The 14,268-nt window shown below is 45.8% G+C and overlaps 1 protein-coding gene across 1 annotated transcript in view; it reads left to right on the forward strand.

Annotated features, from left to right (window-relative positions):
• The window catches only part of KIAA2012 (KIAA2012 ortholog), a 100,300-nt gene that overhangs the window by 34,577 nt on the left and 51,455 nt on the right, over positions 1-14,268 (forward strand). Inside the window, exon 12 of the mRNA XM_044241325.1 lies at positions 9,133-9,201. Within this exon, the coding sequence (XP_044097260.1) occupies positions 9,133-9,201 (69 nt within the window). The remainder of the gene's footprint in view (positions 1-9,132; positions 9,202-14,268) is intronic.

Consider the following 14,268-nt stretch of genomic DNA (forward strand, 5'->3'; position numbering starts at 1 on the left):
CTCAGTTGCTCAGATCCGTCTTGACCACTCTCCCCACCCTGCCCTTCAGTCTTGTCTCCCGTCACATCCGGTCCCCCTCTTCTCTTGCCAGTGGCCCAAACACTCAGGCTTCCTTCTCTTCCCTCCCAGCCTTTGCCCAAGTGCCCACAAATACTGAGCATGGTTTTAAGCTCCAGGCAAGGACTCACCTTTCCTGGGACAGGTTCCTTAACAAATCTACCTCCTCTCATACAACTGCCGCAGCCCATTCCCCTCTCTCAATCCCACTTTTGTGATTGTTGTATTTATCTGCATCTGTTTTCTGTTGAGTTCCCAAATATTACATGAGTCCTAGAGAGCCTCTTATCTTTATCATATGTCCGAGAAATACTTGTTGATTGACCGAGTACCCCTGGTGCCACAAAGGAAAGTTCCTTGGGGAACATAAATGGTTACTTTTTTAATTTAAAAAAGTCTTGAGTAAAGGAGACAGTATGATCTGTCTGATCTTTCTTTCACTTTCAGACTCTGTCAACATCTATTTGGAAATAAATTCTTGGGCAATTAGATCATGACATCTTACTTTCAAAGAGCCTGGAGAAATGAATATAAACCTCCAGAAGGGGGAAAAAAAAAAGATGCAAAGGCTAGAGCTGGAATTTGACCCTTTTGGTCGTGTTGGGATGTTGCAGCACTTAGAAAATTCAAAGACTTAAGAAAGGAAAATTTCACTTGGAAGGATTTAAGTCAAAGCATGGATATGTGCTCTGCATTGCTTATCCTTGGGTCAGACCCTTCACCCATCTTCCCAGTCACAGTGGCCACAAGAGAAGTTTTCTTTCAGAAGTTTTTTCAGTCAGAAGTGTCTTACTGCAGGCCACCTGGGTGGCTCAGTCAGTTGAGTGTCTGACTCTTATTTTGGCTCAGGTCATGATCTCAGGGTCCCGGGATCGAGCTCCATGGGACTCTGCGCCCACCAGGAAGTCTTCTTCAGGATTCTCTCTCTCTCTCCCTCTGCCTCTCCTCCAGCATGCACATGTTCTTTCTTGCCCTCTCTCTCTTTCAAATAAATAAATACATCTAAAAAAAAAAAAGTTTTTTTTTTTTTTTAAAGATTTTATTTATTTATTTGACAGAGAGAAATCACAAGTAGGCAGAGAGGCAGGCAGAGAGAGAGAGAGAGGAGGAAGCAGGCTCCCTGCCGAGCAGAAAGCCCGATTCGGGACTCGATCCCAGGACCCTGAGATCATGACCCGAGCCGAAGGCAGCGGCTTAACCCACTGAGCCACCCAGGCACCCCCCCAAAAAAAGTGTTTTATTGCAAGAAGTTCACGATGTCTGTGCCAGTGACCCAGGTTGAGACTTCGGGTCTCACATAAATTTAAATTCTTGATCTCTTTCAGAGTTCCCAGTTAGCGCTTGTTCTTGTCCTAAATGGATGTTTACCCCAAATATGTTCCTTATGTTTTGGTCATTTAATTAAGCATCCTTGTTCTTATAACTTTTTCCTAGTATGTCCGCAAATTCTTTGACTCTTGTCTCTCCAGTAGGGAGAAGCTGATATTCCTTCCCTCGAGTGTAGACTGGCCGTAGCGGCTCACTTCTAATAAATGTAGAATATGATAGAAGTGACAGCGTGTGGCTTCTGCGCCTGGGTCGTAAGAGGCGCTGCAGCTTCCTCCTCGCTCTCCCTCTCCCTTGGATTACTCACTCCGGGGAAAGCCGGCCACCCTGTCAGGAGGCCATTCAAGCAGCCTGGTGGAGAGGTCCATATGGCAAGGCGGTAACACCTCCTGCCAGCAGCTCGAATAAACTCTCCAGGTTTATGCATGAGCCAGCTAGAGAGGAGATGCTCCCAGCCCCAGGGAAACCTTCAGATGGCTGCGTCCTGCCTGCCACGGGGACTGCCTCACGAGAAACTCCGCACCAGAATCACACACCAAAGCCACTCCCAGATTCCCACAGAAACCGTGTGAGATATCATAAGGGTTTATTGTTCTAAGGTCACTAGATTTGGGGGCAATTAGTTTTGGTAATAGATCATATACTCTGTGTCACTTCCTGGTGCTCAGCAATTTGGTAAACAGAAAGATGAAGGGTCTAAGAATGTCCCGGCTGGTCTCAAAACACTGATTATTTGGAGGCAAACATATACTCAATGGTTGACTTTCTCTTTGTTTTCCCCATTTGGCATCTGTGATAAGGCTGGTTGTGGCATCCCATGGGTAAAAGAATATGATTTTCTTTGAGAAGCCTTTCTCTTAGCAACTGTTGCTTTAGAGAAGATGCCTGGAGATTCTTTTTAAAGATTTTATTTATTTATTTGACACAGAGAGAGAGCGATCACAAGTAGGCAGAAAGGCAGGCAGGGGGTGGGGAAGCAGGCACCCTGCCGAGCAGAGAGCCCGATGTGGGGCTCGATCCCAGGACCCCGAGATCATGACCCGAGCCGAAGGCAGAGGCTTAACCCACTGAACCACCCAGGCGCCCCACATCTGGAGACTTGACGGAGGAAAAGTCCTTTAGATTCAGTAGGGTGAGGAACAAAAAGAAAGAACCCCAGACTAAATGTCCAAAGTCTTGAGTTATTCTCAGCTCTGCCACCTGTGGTTTCTGCGATGACGGGCAAGTAATTCACTGCTGTGGACTTCAGCTTCCTCATATAGGGAAAGAGGAGCTGGAATTAGATCCAGTCCTCCTAGCGGATGTCCCATAGAACTCCAGTTCCTCACAAGGGTAACAGGCATTATATAAAAAATCAAAACGTTCTGAGGTCAAATAGGTGTGGAAACCAGGGGGCAAAAGCTAAGCAGATTCCTTACGCGGGATTTCACAAGGACTCAAATATGCTAATGGGAATTCCTGCTCTCTCAGAGGCTGTGCACCTGACCGCTTAGTTCTTTGTTGTTTTCGGCAAAGCATCATGTGGATCTAAATCATTTTTGGAACACACCTTGGAAAATGCGAAACAGAGGTTTCTGTGGTCCCTTCCAGCTGTGATGCTGTATCTTACTAAATATGCTCTTTTCTGATAGGGCAGCTCTGCTGTCTGAATCTGGAACCGGGATCTCAGCCATTCAGTAACTCATGACTGCTCTTATTTCCATTTTCCAAACATCACTCTGAATCCACAGTTCATCCCTCTCTGAATGAGATGTAGAGGAAGGTAAGAAGAAGCCAGTGTGGCAATAGGCCTTTTTGCCCCAATCTGGGTTTGTTAATAACCCACAAGAAATCACATTGACAGTTTTAGGGATCTCGGGCTAACTGAAATAAAGGAAAACATGACCAGATAGGGTCCCTCGACACCCAGCATTTCCTTCCAGTGGGCCCTCCTGTCCTGCCGAGCCTAGAAGGCTAGAGACACTTCCCAGATCCTTTGCCATCAGGAGGCTGCCCACGAATTTGTGTTCTGCCAAAGAGCTGCCCTTGCAAGAGACACTGGTGGGCAGAAGCCAGGCAGAAGCTCTGGGCTGCTGACCCTAGCAAGCAAGTTCATGAAGACTGAGTGGATCCAGTGGCAGGCCCCACAGCAACTTTATAAGCACCAAGTTCTGTAGAGTAACTCTGCTCCTTTTTCAAATATCTGGTGGTTTCCGTTCTCCACTAAGCCCTGCCCGACACGCTCTCCTTACAGAAATTAGGGGAGATTCCTATGAAGCTCGGCGTGGGGCTAATTTGGATCTGTCACATCCACCACAGGGCGGGTTGTGATGCTGCGCTTGTTCCTGGACTTCACAGAGAAGTAGGTTCTTTCCCTCAGCACAGTGAGACTGGCAAAGCCCCAGCAGCCCGTACTGGAAGGTGTTCCGATAGCCACCAGCAGAGAGCCACTAAAAAACATTAGGGAACCTCCTTTCCTTTGACAAAGACCTCTCCTGATTCACAGAAGCACAAAGACTCCCCTACCTCCCATTTGGCTGAAAATGTGTCATCACCACTTTATGCTTCCCAAAGAAGAAAAATATCAAAAAATAATAGTTCTCTCTGAATCTGCTCAGAATTTTTATTTTTTAGAAAAAAAATCAGTATGAAGTGTTGAAGAATATTTAGTTTCTCTTTAGTTTTTGCATATGGTGGGACTTACGTTTTTTACAAAGCCCGTGAAACTATGAATTCTACCTCCTTTACGTTTGATCCCATTCAGAGAGCCTTAAAGTCGAGCGGGAATGTAAGCATTGCCTTCATCACCGTTTAATACCAGACAGACTCGCTGAGGACACTAGTAGATAAAATGGGTAACCGTAGAGCCGTCTGGTTGAAGTGGGGTTGGTCTGTCTCCCCACAACTTCTCCACAGCCCAACTAACTCTTCCCCTCCTGAGAGGACTCCCGGGGAGGGTGTCACGCCACTGCAGCTACGAGACCACAGCTTGAAAGTCTCTCATTTTGTAGATAAGGACCAGTGAGGCCCAGATAAGTGTGGTGATTTGCTCAAAGTTACACCACTTCTATGTGGCAGATCTAAGGCTCAAATCCAGATTTTTCCACCCCGGATTAGGTCAAAGCTCTTCCCACTAAATCGTACTTGCCTCTCGCCTTATTTGTCGAAGACTCCAGGCTTCAAAGACTAGCTGAATTGCCACCTTCCTTGTGATGCCTCAGCCGCCGCTAATGGCTACTTTATTAGGTTCCCCTCATTCTCATGGTCTGGGCCTCTCACCGAGCACTCCAGCACTTTCTTTGTCTTCTTTACTTTTTTTTTTTTAAGATTTAATTTATTTATTTGACAGAGAGAGAGATCACAAGTAGGCAGCAAGGCAGGCTGGGGTGGGGGTTGGGGGAGCAGGCTCCCTGCTAATTAGAGAACTCAATACAGGGCTCGATCCCAGGACCCTGAGATCATGACCTGAGCTGAAGGCAGAGGCTTAACCTCCTGAACCACCCAGGTGACCCTTTATTACTTTTTTTCCTTCTTTCCTCTCCAAGATTTGAAATTCCTATGGGTAGATCCCCTTTATCTACTTCTGAATATCCCAGGAAACCGCATGTGCCCTCCTGGAACACAGCCCATAATTAAGGATTGAAACTGTGAGTAGCAAAGAGTCGAATTGTTCCCCAATATCCATTCTTTCATTATCTTGTTAGAAGCAACAGAACCTAAGTTCTGTTGAAGAGACGTCTGCTGGCTAGAAATTCTGCTTCTCAGCCTCTCTTGCAACCAAGCATGGCTCTGTGACTAAGTTGTGGCTAAAGAAATGGGAACAGATGTAACATGTGCAACTTTTAGGTCATTTTCTTGAAAGGACATTGCTCTCTCTCCTCTTCACTGAAGAAGGTCCTCTTTCCCCTTGGACTTGGCTGAGGTGGTGAAATAGCTTCAACCAGGGGGAGGAGGGCCATACTCTATGGGATAACAGAGCCATAAGATCCAGGAAACCTCATTGCTCAGATGACTTCATGGAGCAAAGCCACCTTGGTCTGCCCACCTACTTCTCAGCTTTTTCCTGAAAGAGAAATACATGTTTATCTTTCAGAGTCTTTTGGTTACAGCAGCTTGCCATGCTCCTTAGCTAAAACAACAACTGTAATATCTGCCATCCTAGTTTACACTTTATAACAGTCAAACCAGATTCAAGATGCCTGGGTGGCTCAGTCGGTTAAGCATCTGCCTTTGGCTTGGGTCATGATCTCAGGGTCCTGGGATCGAGTCCCTTATTGGGCTTCTTGCTCAATGGGGAACCTGCGTCTCCCTCTGCCTGCGGCTCTCCCTGCTTGTCCTGTCTCTTCTCTCTGTCTCTCTCTGACAAATAAATAAAATCTTTCAAAAATGAAACAAAAAAATTAGCTTATACTTGGGGCGCCTGGGTGGCTCAGTCGGTGGAGCTTCCAACACTTGGTTTTGGCTCAAGTCAGGTCATGACCTCAGGGTCACAACATGGAGCCCCAAGTGGCTCTGCGCTCAGCAGGGTTTCTGCTTGAAGATTCTCTCCCTCTGCCCCTCTCCCCCACACATGCATGTTCTCTCTCAAATAAGTAAGTAAATCTTAAAAAAGAAAAAAAAAAGGTCATACTTGCAGTACGTCTTGTAAAGTAGTAAATAAAATTCTGTTATAAAATATTATTGCACCTAAAAGAGAGAAGACCCATGACATGTGTGCTTGCTGCCTTCGGTAAAATATGAACACCTACAGTAGGCAGGGGACAGAGAACGAGGTTGATATTGAGGGCAAACTCTGTCAGGCACTGTGTCCCTCCGTCATCTCATTCCATGAGCCCAGGGATCCCACGAAGTGAGTATTTTCCTTCACATATCACAGCTGAGGAAACTGAAACACAGGAGCCCAACTCCCTGCGCACGCTCGTGGTACCTGGTAAGCAGCCGGCTTTGTCGTTCCCAGGGTCACCTGCCCCAGAGCCTGGGCTCTTCCCCCGCTGCTTCTGAGGCTCAGCACCTGTTGGCTACTGCCCCGCAGGGACTCACAGACACCTGAGGACAGACTCACAAGCAATGAACTCGACCACAGGGCAGGATGGGAAGAGTGCTTCGTTGGAGGCCTAACCGACTAATTCCAACCTAGGGGCCTGGGCAGGGTGTTTGCAGAGAGATCCCATTTGCACGGACCTTTGAGAAACCAGGGGAAGAGGATAAACAGAGAAGAGAGAGAGACATGACCAGCGGAGGGACCAGCATGAACCCAAGCAGAGAGAGACAGAAAAAGAGAAGGCGTGTGGGAACGGACAAGTGGTCCGTGGGAACGGGCTGGGAGGGGCTTCCCGGGAGGCGATGGGGCTGAAAGTCAGGCCAGGGCCAGACCAGAGAAGGCCTTGTGCTCCAGGGTAATGCTGAGATGCTGCTTTCTCGGCACCAAGGAATTGCAGGTGTTCGAGGAGGGATGTCATGTCGCCCCGTGCGCGTGCCGGCACGAAGGGACAGCGAGAGAAAAGGCTGAGCATTCGGGCCCCTGCGGAGCCATCCGGGTTGACGACAGCCGAACAGAAGGCCACACGCAGACCTCGGAGATGCTGCCTGGCTGTGGGGACAGGAGCAGTTCTCTGAACCCCAGCAGCCAGTGACAAGCCTGATAATAGAGTCTCTTTTCAAAACTGGCTACTATCCTCATCTCCAATTTTAGACTCAAATTCCTTTTTTCATTTTCACTTTCAGTGAAGAGGGTTTCTTCAGGGTGTGTGCGTGTGTGTGCGTGTGTGTGTGCGTGTGATGTCTTCTACTTGAGATAAAGCAACAGTCAAGGCCCTGGATCCCGCCGCGCGCCCAGCAGCAGACCCGGCGCCGCAGCCTTCTGCGAGGCGTTCTGTTCCGGCCACCTCCCTCACTTTAAGTCAAACTCCCACCAACACACATAGAAAATGAATTCCAGTGTCGCACACCTCTCAGCGTGTCACTGTGCCGCGTGCCTGTTTTGTGGCTGCTGCATGGGAAGTGGTGGAGCTTCCTAGCAGACAACTGTGGTAAACAGTAGGCGTCCTAAGGAAACCCTTGAGAGCAAATAGCTTGGGAGCTTCGAGGCAAAGGCCAAGGCGGTAAGCAGTGAGGGAAAGTGTGTGCGTAACTCTCCTGTACCCTCTTACCCCAACACACACTGACGTTTCTCTTTCATGGTTGTTTTAGCCTCTTTTTCCTCTCCAACCACCGACCACTCAATTCTTTGAGGGAAAATTAACATTCATTATGCAATTTATCTCTCTCCTTTTAATCCAGAGTGTCTGTCTCCAAGGTCCCTACTCAATAATTAATGTTTGTTCTCATTTCCCATTCTCCAGAGCATCCACTCTTGAACTGTAGGGTCAACAATTAACACTAATTATGGCTTTTCGTCTCTCCAGTGTTGGTTCTTAGAATCCCAAGTTGCCCTGCTCAGCCTAAGTTATGTGTGCACGCGGCTGGGTCTGCACTCCGAGGTGGAAAAACACCACAGAACGGGCTTTTGCAAGCCCACCACAGTTTAGCAAATCAATAAAAACAAACATTGTTTTTTGGCAACCTCTTTAGTATATTTTTTATCAGTAATGAGACAAGGAAGCATGAATACTTACATACACGTATTTGGAAATTAGTAGGGAGGAAGGGGCAATTAGAGCCTCTCAAAATCTTTTTCTTTTTCTTTTTAAAGATTTTATTTATTTGCCAGAGAGAGAGAGGGAGAGAGAGAGCGCGAGCAGGCGAGCACAGGCAGACAGAGAGGCAGCAGAGGCAGAGGGAGAAGCAGGCTCCCTGCCGAGCAAGGAGCCCGATGTGGGACTCGATCCCAGGACGCTGGGATCATGACCTGAGCCGAAGGCAGCTGCTTAACCAACTGAGCCACCCAGGCGTCCCTCAAAATCTTTTTCAAGTTGAATTTTCTACAATTCCGCCTGACTTTTTCCTCCCTGTGGCTATCTCCTCAATATCTCACACCCACCCCACCCCCCATACACCCCAGATTTCCCATTAAAAACTGTTCTTCCATCTCAGATCCACTCAGCTGACCTCTTTGCTAGTATCACCCCCCCTCCCCCCCGCTTAAAATTGTCTTTCTCTGGTCCATCAAGCAAATTCTCCTCATCCACTAAAACAGCATTGTTTTAACCAGTTTTCATTTTGACTGACAAGGACAGCCAGGAGAATGATTCTCACCCAAGGTAACTTTAAGAAATTGGAAAAAAAAAAAAAAAATTCAGGGCTGTGCAGAAGCCTGTCTGTCTTCTTGGCTGGATCAGATGGGCTAGAATCCCTCCTGTCTCCCCTGGTCCAACCCTTGTATTTGCGCTACAGCTGCCGGCTGGGGTTCCCACTTGTCTGTCATGCCCCCATCGCCGCGCGCACTGGGGCCCCACAGCACATCTGCTCTTCAAATCTGGGCATCTCCTCCCAGCGTGTGTCAGGCATTAACTGTTTCGTGCTCTTGCTCTGTCAGAAGTTCTCCTCTCAGAATTTCAGCATCATGGTCCCTACTGGATTTCACCCTTAAACACCGTAAACAAAAGTTATTCTTCTTCCTTGATGCTTTTAAAATCCCAGCTCAATCTTCTCTCCGTGATGGCATCAACAGATTTAAAACAAAAAAAAAAACAAAAAAAAAAAAACCACTCCATTTATTACGAGAATTCAACATCAAAGCCACCCCCTGGTTTTCCCTTGTCTTGAGGTAAGAAAAGTAGCTTTTTTCAAGAGTTTTCCACACTCACAGGTAAAATGCCTCTTGTTTTTCAGCCTATGAATCTGTCCATTCAAATACCAGCCATGAAAAGGAGGGGTCTAGAATTCAACGTCCGCTAAAAGGTAAGCTTTTCCTCTAAAGAAGTCACCTCTACTTCTCCTCTAGATCATGGGATTTGCATGCACCTTATTCCATACAGGGACCTCTAGAAACACAGTTTCTCCACAAAATGGCAATAAGGAGGAAAGAGGATTCGCTTCTTGGAGAGCCTGGGCAACGTGGTGTCCTCGTGAGTGACCCACGGGCAACGCTGTGTGCTGTGGTCTGAGTGTAAATATTAGGGGAGAAGAGACGCCAGACTAAGAGCTTGTGCTTAGCTCGCCCAGAAGGAAAACGTGCAGGGACGTTCTGTGGCTTCTGCAGGCCACGCGCCGCACGCGTCACAGGATAACGAGGTGGGCACGGCCCCCTGAGTTGTGCACAGCTCCACCTGCACCGCCGCGAAGGAGGAGACTCTCTGGAACATCCTCTCAGGCATGTATTCCAAACGGAGGACGGAGGCCAGGTTTTCACCTTCCACGCTTCCTTTTTTTTTTTTTTTTTTTTAAAGATTTTATTTATTTATTTGACAGAGAGATCACAGTAGGCAGAGAGGCAGGCAGAGAGAGGGGAAGGGAAGCAGGATCCCTGCTGAGCAGAGAGCCCGATGCGGGACTCGATCCCAGGACCCTGAGATCATGACCTGAGCCGAAGGCAGCAGCTTAACCCACTGAGCCACCCAGGCGCCCTCCACGCTTCCTTTCATACTCCTTTTCCCCCGTGTAGAAAGAAGCAAAAACTAGGCGCGGAAGTTGACTCTGCAGCTCATCCCGTCCCTCCCACCACTGCTGCTTCTGCTTCTGCTTCAGCCCGGGGTGGGGGAAAGGTTGGTTACGTAGAGACCTTCTCTCTCTCCTAAAAATAGTCTTTGATTAATAGAGAGACGTGTGTGGCCTTCCTCGCTGCTTGTTTGGGGACAGGCGGCAATGAATCCTGAATGAGGGACCCGCTATCGTGACAGGAAGCGATGCCCCAGATGGAGCGCTGGAGCCAGGGCTTGTGGGGGGCGGGGGGGGGGACTGTTTTTGCCAGAGACTACAAAACCAGAAGGAGAACAGGCACAATCATACGCTTGCCAATCTCAAAATCTGTAAGCAGAGAAGTGCCGAGAACTTGGCATTCCGCGTCACCCCTCCTGCCATTCTCCTTGGATGGACATCCTGACCGTGGTGGGAAGTTTAGCGTCAGTGCTGTTCATTCTCACGTGTTCGCTGGAACTGGGCCAGGGCTGCTCTTAACAGGAGCCCTCTAGGGAAGGAGGAGGAGGAGGAGGAGGATGGAGGTGATGGGGATGACGGGGACGACAGCTACCAGTTGTCTGGCTTTGACAAGCCAAACGCTGTGCTGAGTGCTTCACAGTCATCATTTCACTTCATCGTCACAGCAATGACATGAGGCAAAGTCTGTCATTATCCTCATTTTTCATCTGGGACAGTGTGGCTCAGAGAGGTTAAGTGACTTGCCCGAGGTCACACAGCTAAGGGGAGACGCTGTGATGTGAACCCCAGAACGCTGCTTTTTTACCACAATGAATGGTGAGGAGTGATGTCAGTCTAAACAGACATGTTGCCATCTGACAAAGTGAAGACTTTAGGAAGTTCCTGACTTCATGACACACACAAATAAGTGGCTTCTGTTGTATATCCTTTTCTCCCTCCAGTTCCCCTTCCTTGGCATCAGACACCCTTTTGAGGGTAACACTGAAAATGATTTGCAACTTTTAGAAACATGGGGAAAAGGGAGCTGGAAAAAAAAAAAAAATAGGAACAGTCTGAGAGAAGCCAAACTCTTGAGACAGATTTTCTAGGAAGATAGGCCATTTATAGGGTAGCTCTCTGGACCAAAAACATTCTTCCTAATATAGCCAAAAATGCTGTAATTTCGCTTCATTCTACTAAAACCTTATTAATAGATTCACTTTGAATTCAGAAGTATTCTCTTAAAAGTTTGATACTTCTGAGAAGCTAATAGTCATTCACACTTTAGTCATATATATTTAATCATGCACACACACACACACACACACTCACACACACAGATATATACACACAATCTCCATCCAGATGGCTGTTCTCTTGCAACCTAGCTGAGAACTGCTGTTCAGAAGGACTAAAAATTCTGACAGGGATAGAAAGAGAGGTGGGTAATTTGAGGGTAAAGGGAATTTTAAGAATTGAAACATGCCTGACTGGTGGATTGATCTGGAGGGCTTGGGTGAACTGAAGACATTAGCTATATGGAGGAAAAAGGAAGAAGAAAAATACAGAAAGGGATACAGTAGAGCGCCAAAGACAAACTTGGACTATTTCAGAATTGCCCCATGGCAAGCTCTATATTCAGGAAAAGGAAAGGAAACTTTTATTTCTTCTTTTCTCTATTCCTAGTAACTAAAGACCTTAGGCTAATGCAAATCTCCTTCTTCTTTCCAAGCTTTTGAACATCCTATTGCTTCTGCCTGGAGAATAATTCCTCATATCCTTCTATCCCCTAACATTTTTTAAAATTATGGTAAAATATACATAACATAAAAATTGTCATCTTAACCATGTTCAGTGTAGCATTCAGTAGTGTGAAGCAGATTCACATTACTGTGCAACCAACCTCCAGAACTCCTTTCTTGGAAAACAAATGCTGTACTTACTAAGTATCAACTCCCCATTCCAACAGGCCTGCCCTTATAAGCTTAGGGCACCTCTTTTAGGGCTTAGATGTAGGACACATACTTGCTCCTTTGATTTGCTCAATGACCTTAACAAAAAATTCTTGTATCTCTTTGTGCTTCAGACTCCCATTTGTTTTTAAGAAAATGGATACAACACTACTCTGAAAATATGTAATACTCCCTGGCATTGAGTTCAAAGAGCAATTTAAGACTCCTATTCATTGGACAGACCTATAGATCTTTCACAACTTTTTGTTTTCTTTTCGGCCATTTGGTTTGAATGAATATTTTCAGGAAAAAAATGACAGGATTCTAAAGAATTACATAGATGGCAGACTTTGGGAATTTGTGGACTTGAAGGTCAGTTTCCCCTATTTGCAAATGACTTCGCAAATCAGGGATACAGACAATATATCATCGTACAGAGGCCTGAAGTCAAACCGAAGACATTACGAGGCTGTAAAACAGAAGACCATCCCTAGGCTAGTGAGTGCACCTAGCGCTCCTCTGAGCACCCACATCTCACTGTTGTGATCTATATTCTTTATAACTTGTGCAATTACTCTCGTGACGTTATTTTTCAAAAAGAAGAGCACTGATTCTCTTCATATAAATATTGGTTAATGGACCTTAAAAGAAGGCCAATTGCTGGTCCTGGTGATGAAAGCAAGAGAAAGTGATGTGGTCTAACCTTTTGATGGTTCTCTGCCCAAAAAAAAAAAAAGTTCTATAAATCACCCTAACCCTTTATTTATAGACTCATTAAGATCTTGAAGAACTCCCCCCTCTTTTTATTGGGAATATGATATGCACTAGGGGTATATCTAAAGATTCTTGAAATTCTCAGAATGTGTCCCTTCCAAGTAGCCAGAATCTGTGGTTCACTTAGTGTATAATATGCACAAGGGATCAGGGCCTTGTTCAAGCTGTGAGGTAGTGCTTAGCCCAAAGCATTTTAAGGCTGGTATGGATTTTAAGATGTATGTGTGTGCATGAGCTTTGAGTATGTGAATGTATTACCAGTTATATGTCTCAACCTATAATATAGGTTACAGTATTATTTTTTCTTCTGTCAGAATGATCAAAAAATTATAACTTTCATTAACTAATAATCCATTAATACTCTTTACTGTTTTATCACTCCTCAGACATTTGTGCCGTAAAGAAACAGGAGGCTTTTCTTTAGGATTTTTTTCCCTCCTAGCTTCTCCCCTGCTTCTTTCACACATCTTCCTGTGTGGCTTCTGGATTTTCATTTACTGTTGTTTTAATTCTCCACAATTCCTTACTTGGAAAATAACGAAGACACAAGCATTGGAACATGCCCAATAGAAAGAATTAATGAGTCTGTTTTACAAAGCACATAGGATTGCTCATTCATTTCTTCATTCAACAAACACTAATTGACCATCTACTAATGCCATATACAGTGGAAGGCACATGAATACAGTTGAGAGACAAAGTCCATGCCTTAGTGTCCTCCACAGGAGTGAAGTATGGTGACAACTATAAATGAGTGCAGACTCACTCAACCTGGAGCTCGAGAAAGCTTTAGGAATGAGAGAACACTTAAGCTCACTTTCTACGGATATATGTAGGAGCTAGCCAAGTGGAGAAAAGGAAAGGAAGCTCCAGGGAAAGGGACCACATTAAGGTTGGAGAACATGGTGACATAGAAGAAATGGAAACAGCTTCTAGTGACGGGCCCCCAGGGCCAGGTAGGGAAGGGAGTGGGGAGAAATGCAGTTAGCTAGTGATGTGGTCAGGAGCCAGATCATGAAAAGTAACTATAGCAACTAAGAAATTTATCCCAAAGATTGTGAGATCCAACTGACACAGGAATGGATATAACCAGATTTTTATTTTGGAGAAATGACTTTTCCAACTATGTGAAAAATGGATTGAAGAGGGTAAGTCTAGAGGCTAGGAGACCAGATGTCTATACTTATCTGAGAGTGAGTGACTAAGAACAGTATCTTCCATAGAATTGAGATCACCACATGAATTGAAGTGTTTCTTGTTAATTCCCCTCTTCCTCACAGTCTTCTACCACAGGTATCCTTATTAATCCTATGATGTATCTTGACTGGAGGGTTTCTCATGAAGTTGATATTTTGCTGCCACACAACTTGAATTTAAATTCCATCAGCTAGCTTGCCTTCCATTTTGGGTTTGGTAAACTGCCATGTACCTTTGGACTGCTCCATAAAAAATAATTTATGAACTTTTAACAGACGTTGGTGTTCCCAAAGCTAAAGCCAAACCCTTGAGACTGAGCTAGACTTAGTCTAAGAAGACATAAGTAAGTAAAAGAGCTGTTATCCCAACTTGGAAGAAAAATATTGCTCTTGCATTTACTAGGCATTTTCATATTTAAATTCGGACCAACTTCTATCTTCTAGAGGACTCTATCTGGCTCCTTTAATAG

The sequence above is a fragment of the Neovison vison genome, chromosome 3 (assembly GCF_020171115.1).
Source record: "Neovison vison isolate M4711 chromosome 3, ASM_NN_V1, whole genome shotgun sequence".
NCBI classification, from domain to species: Eukaryota; Metazoa; Chordata; class Mammalia; order Carnivora; family Mustelidae; genus Neogale; species Neogale vison.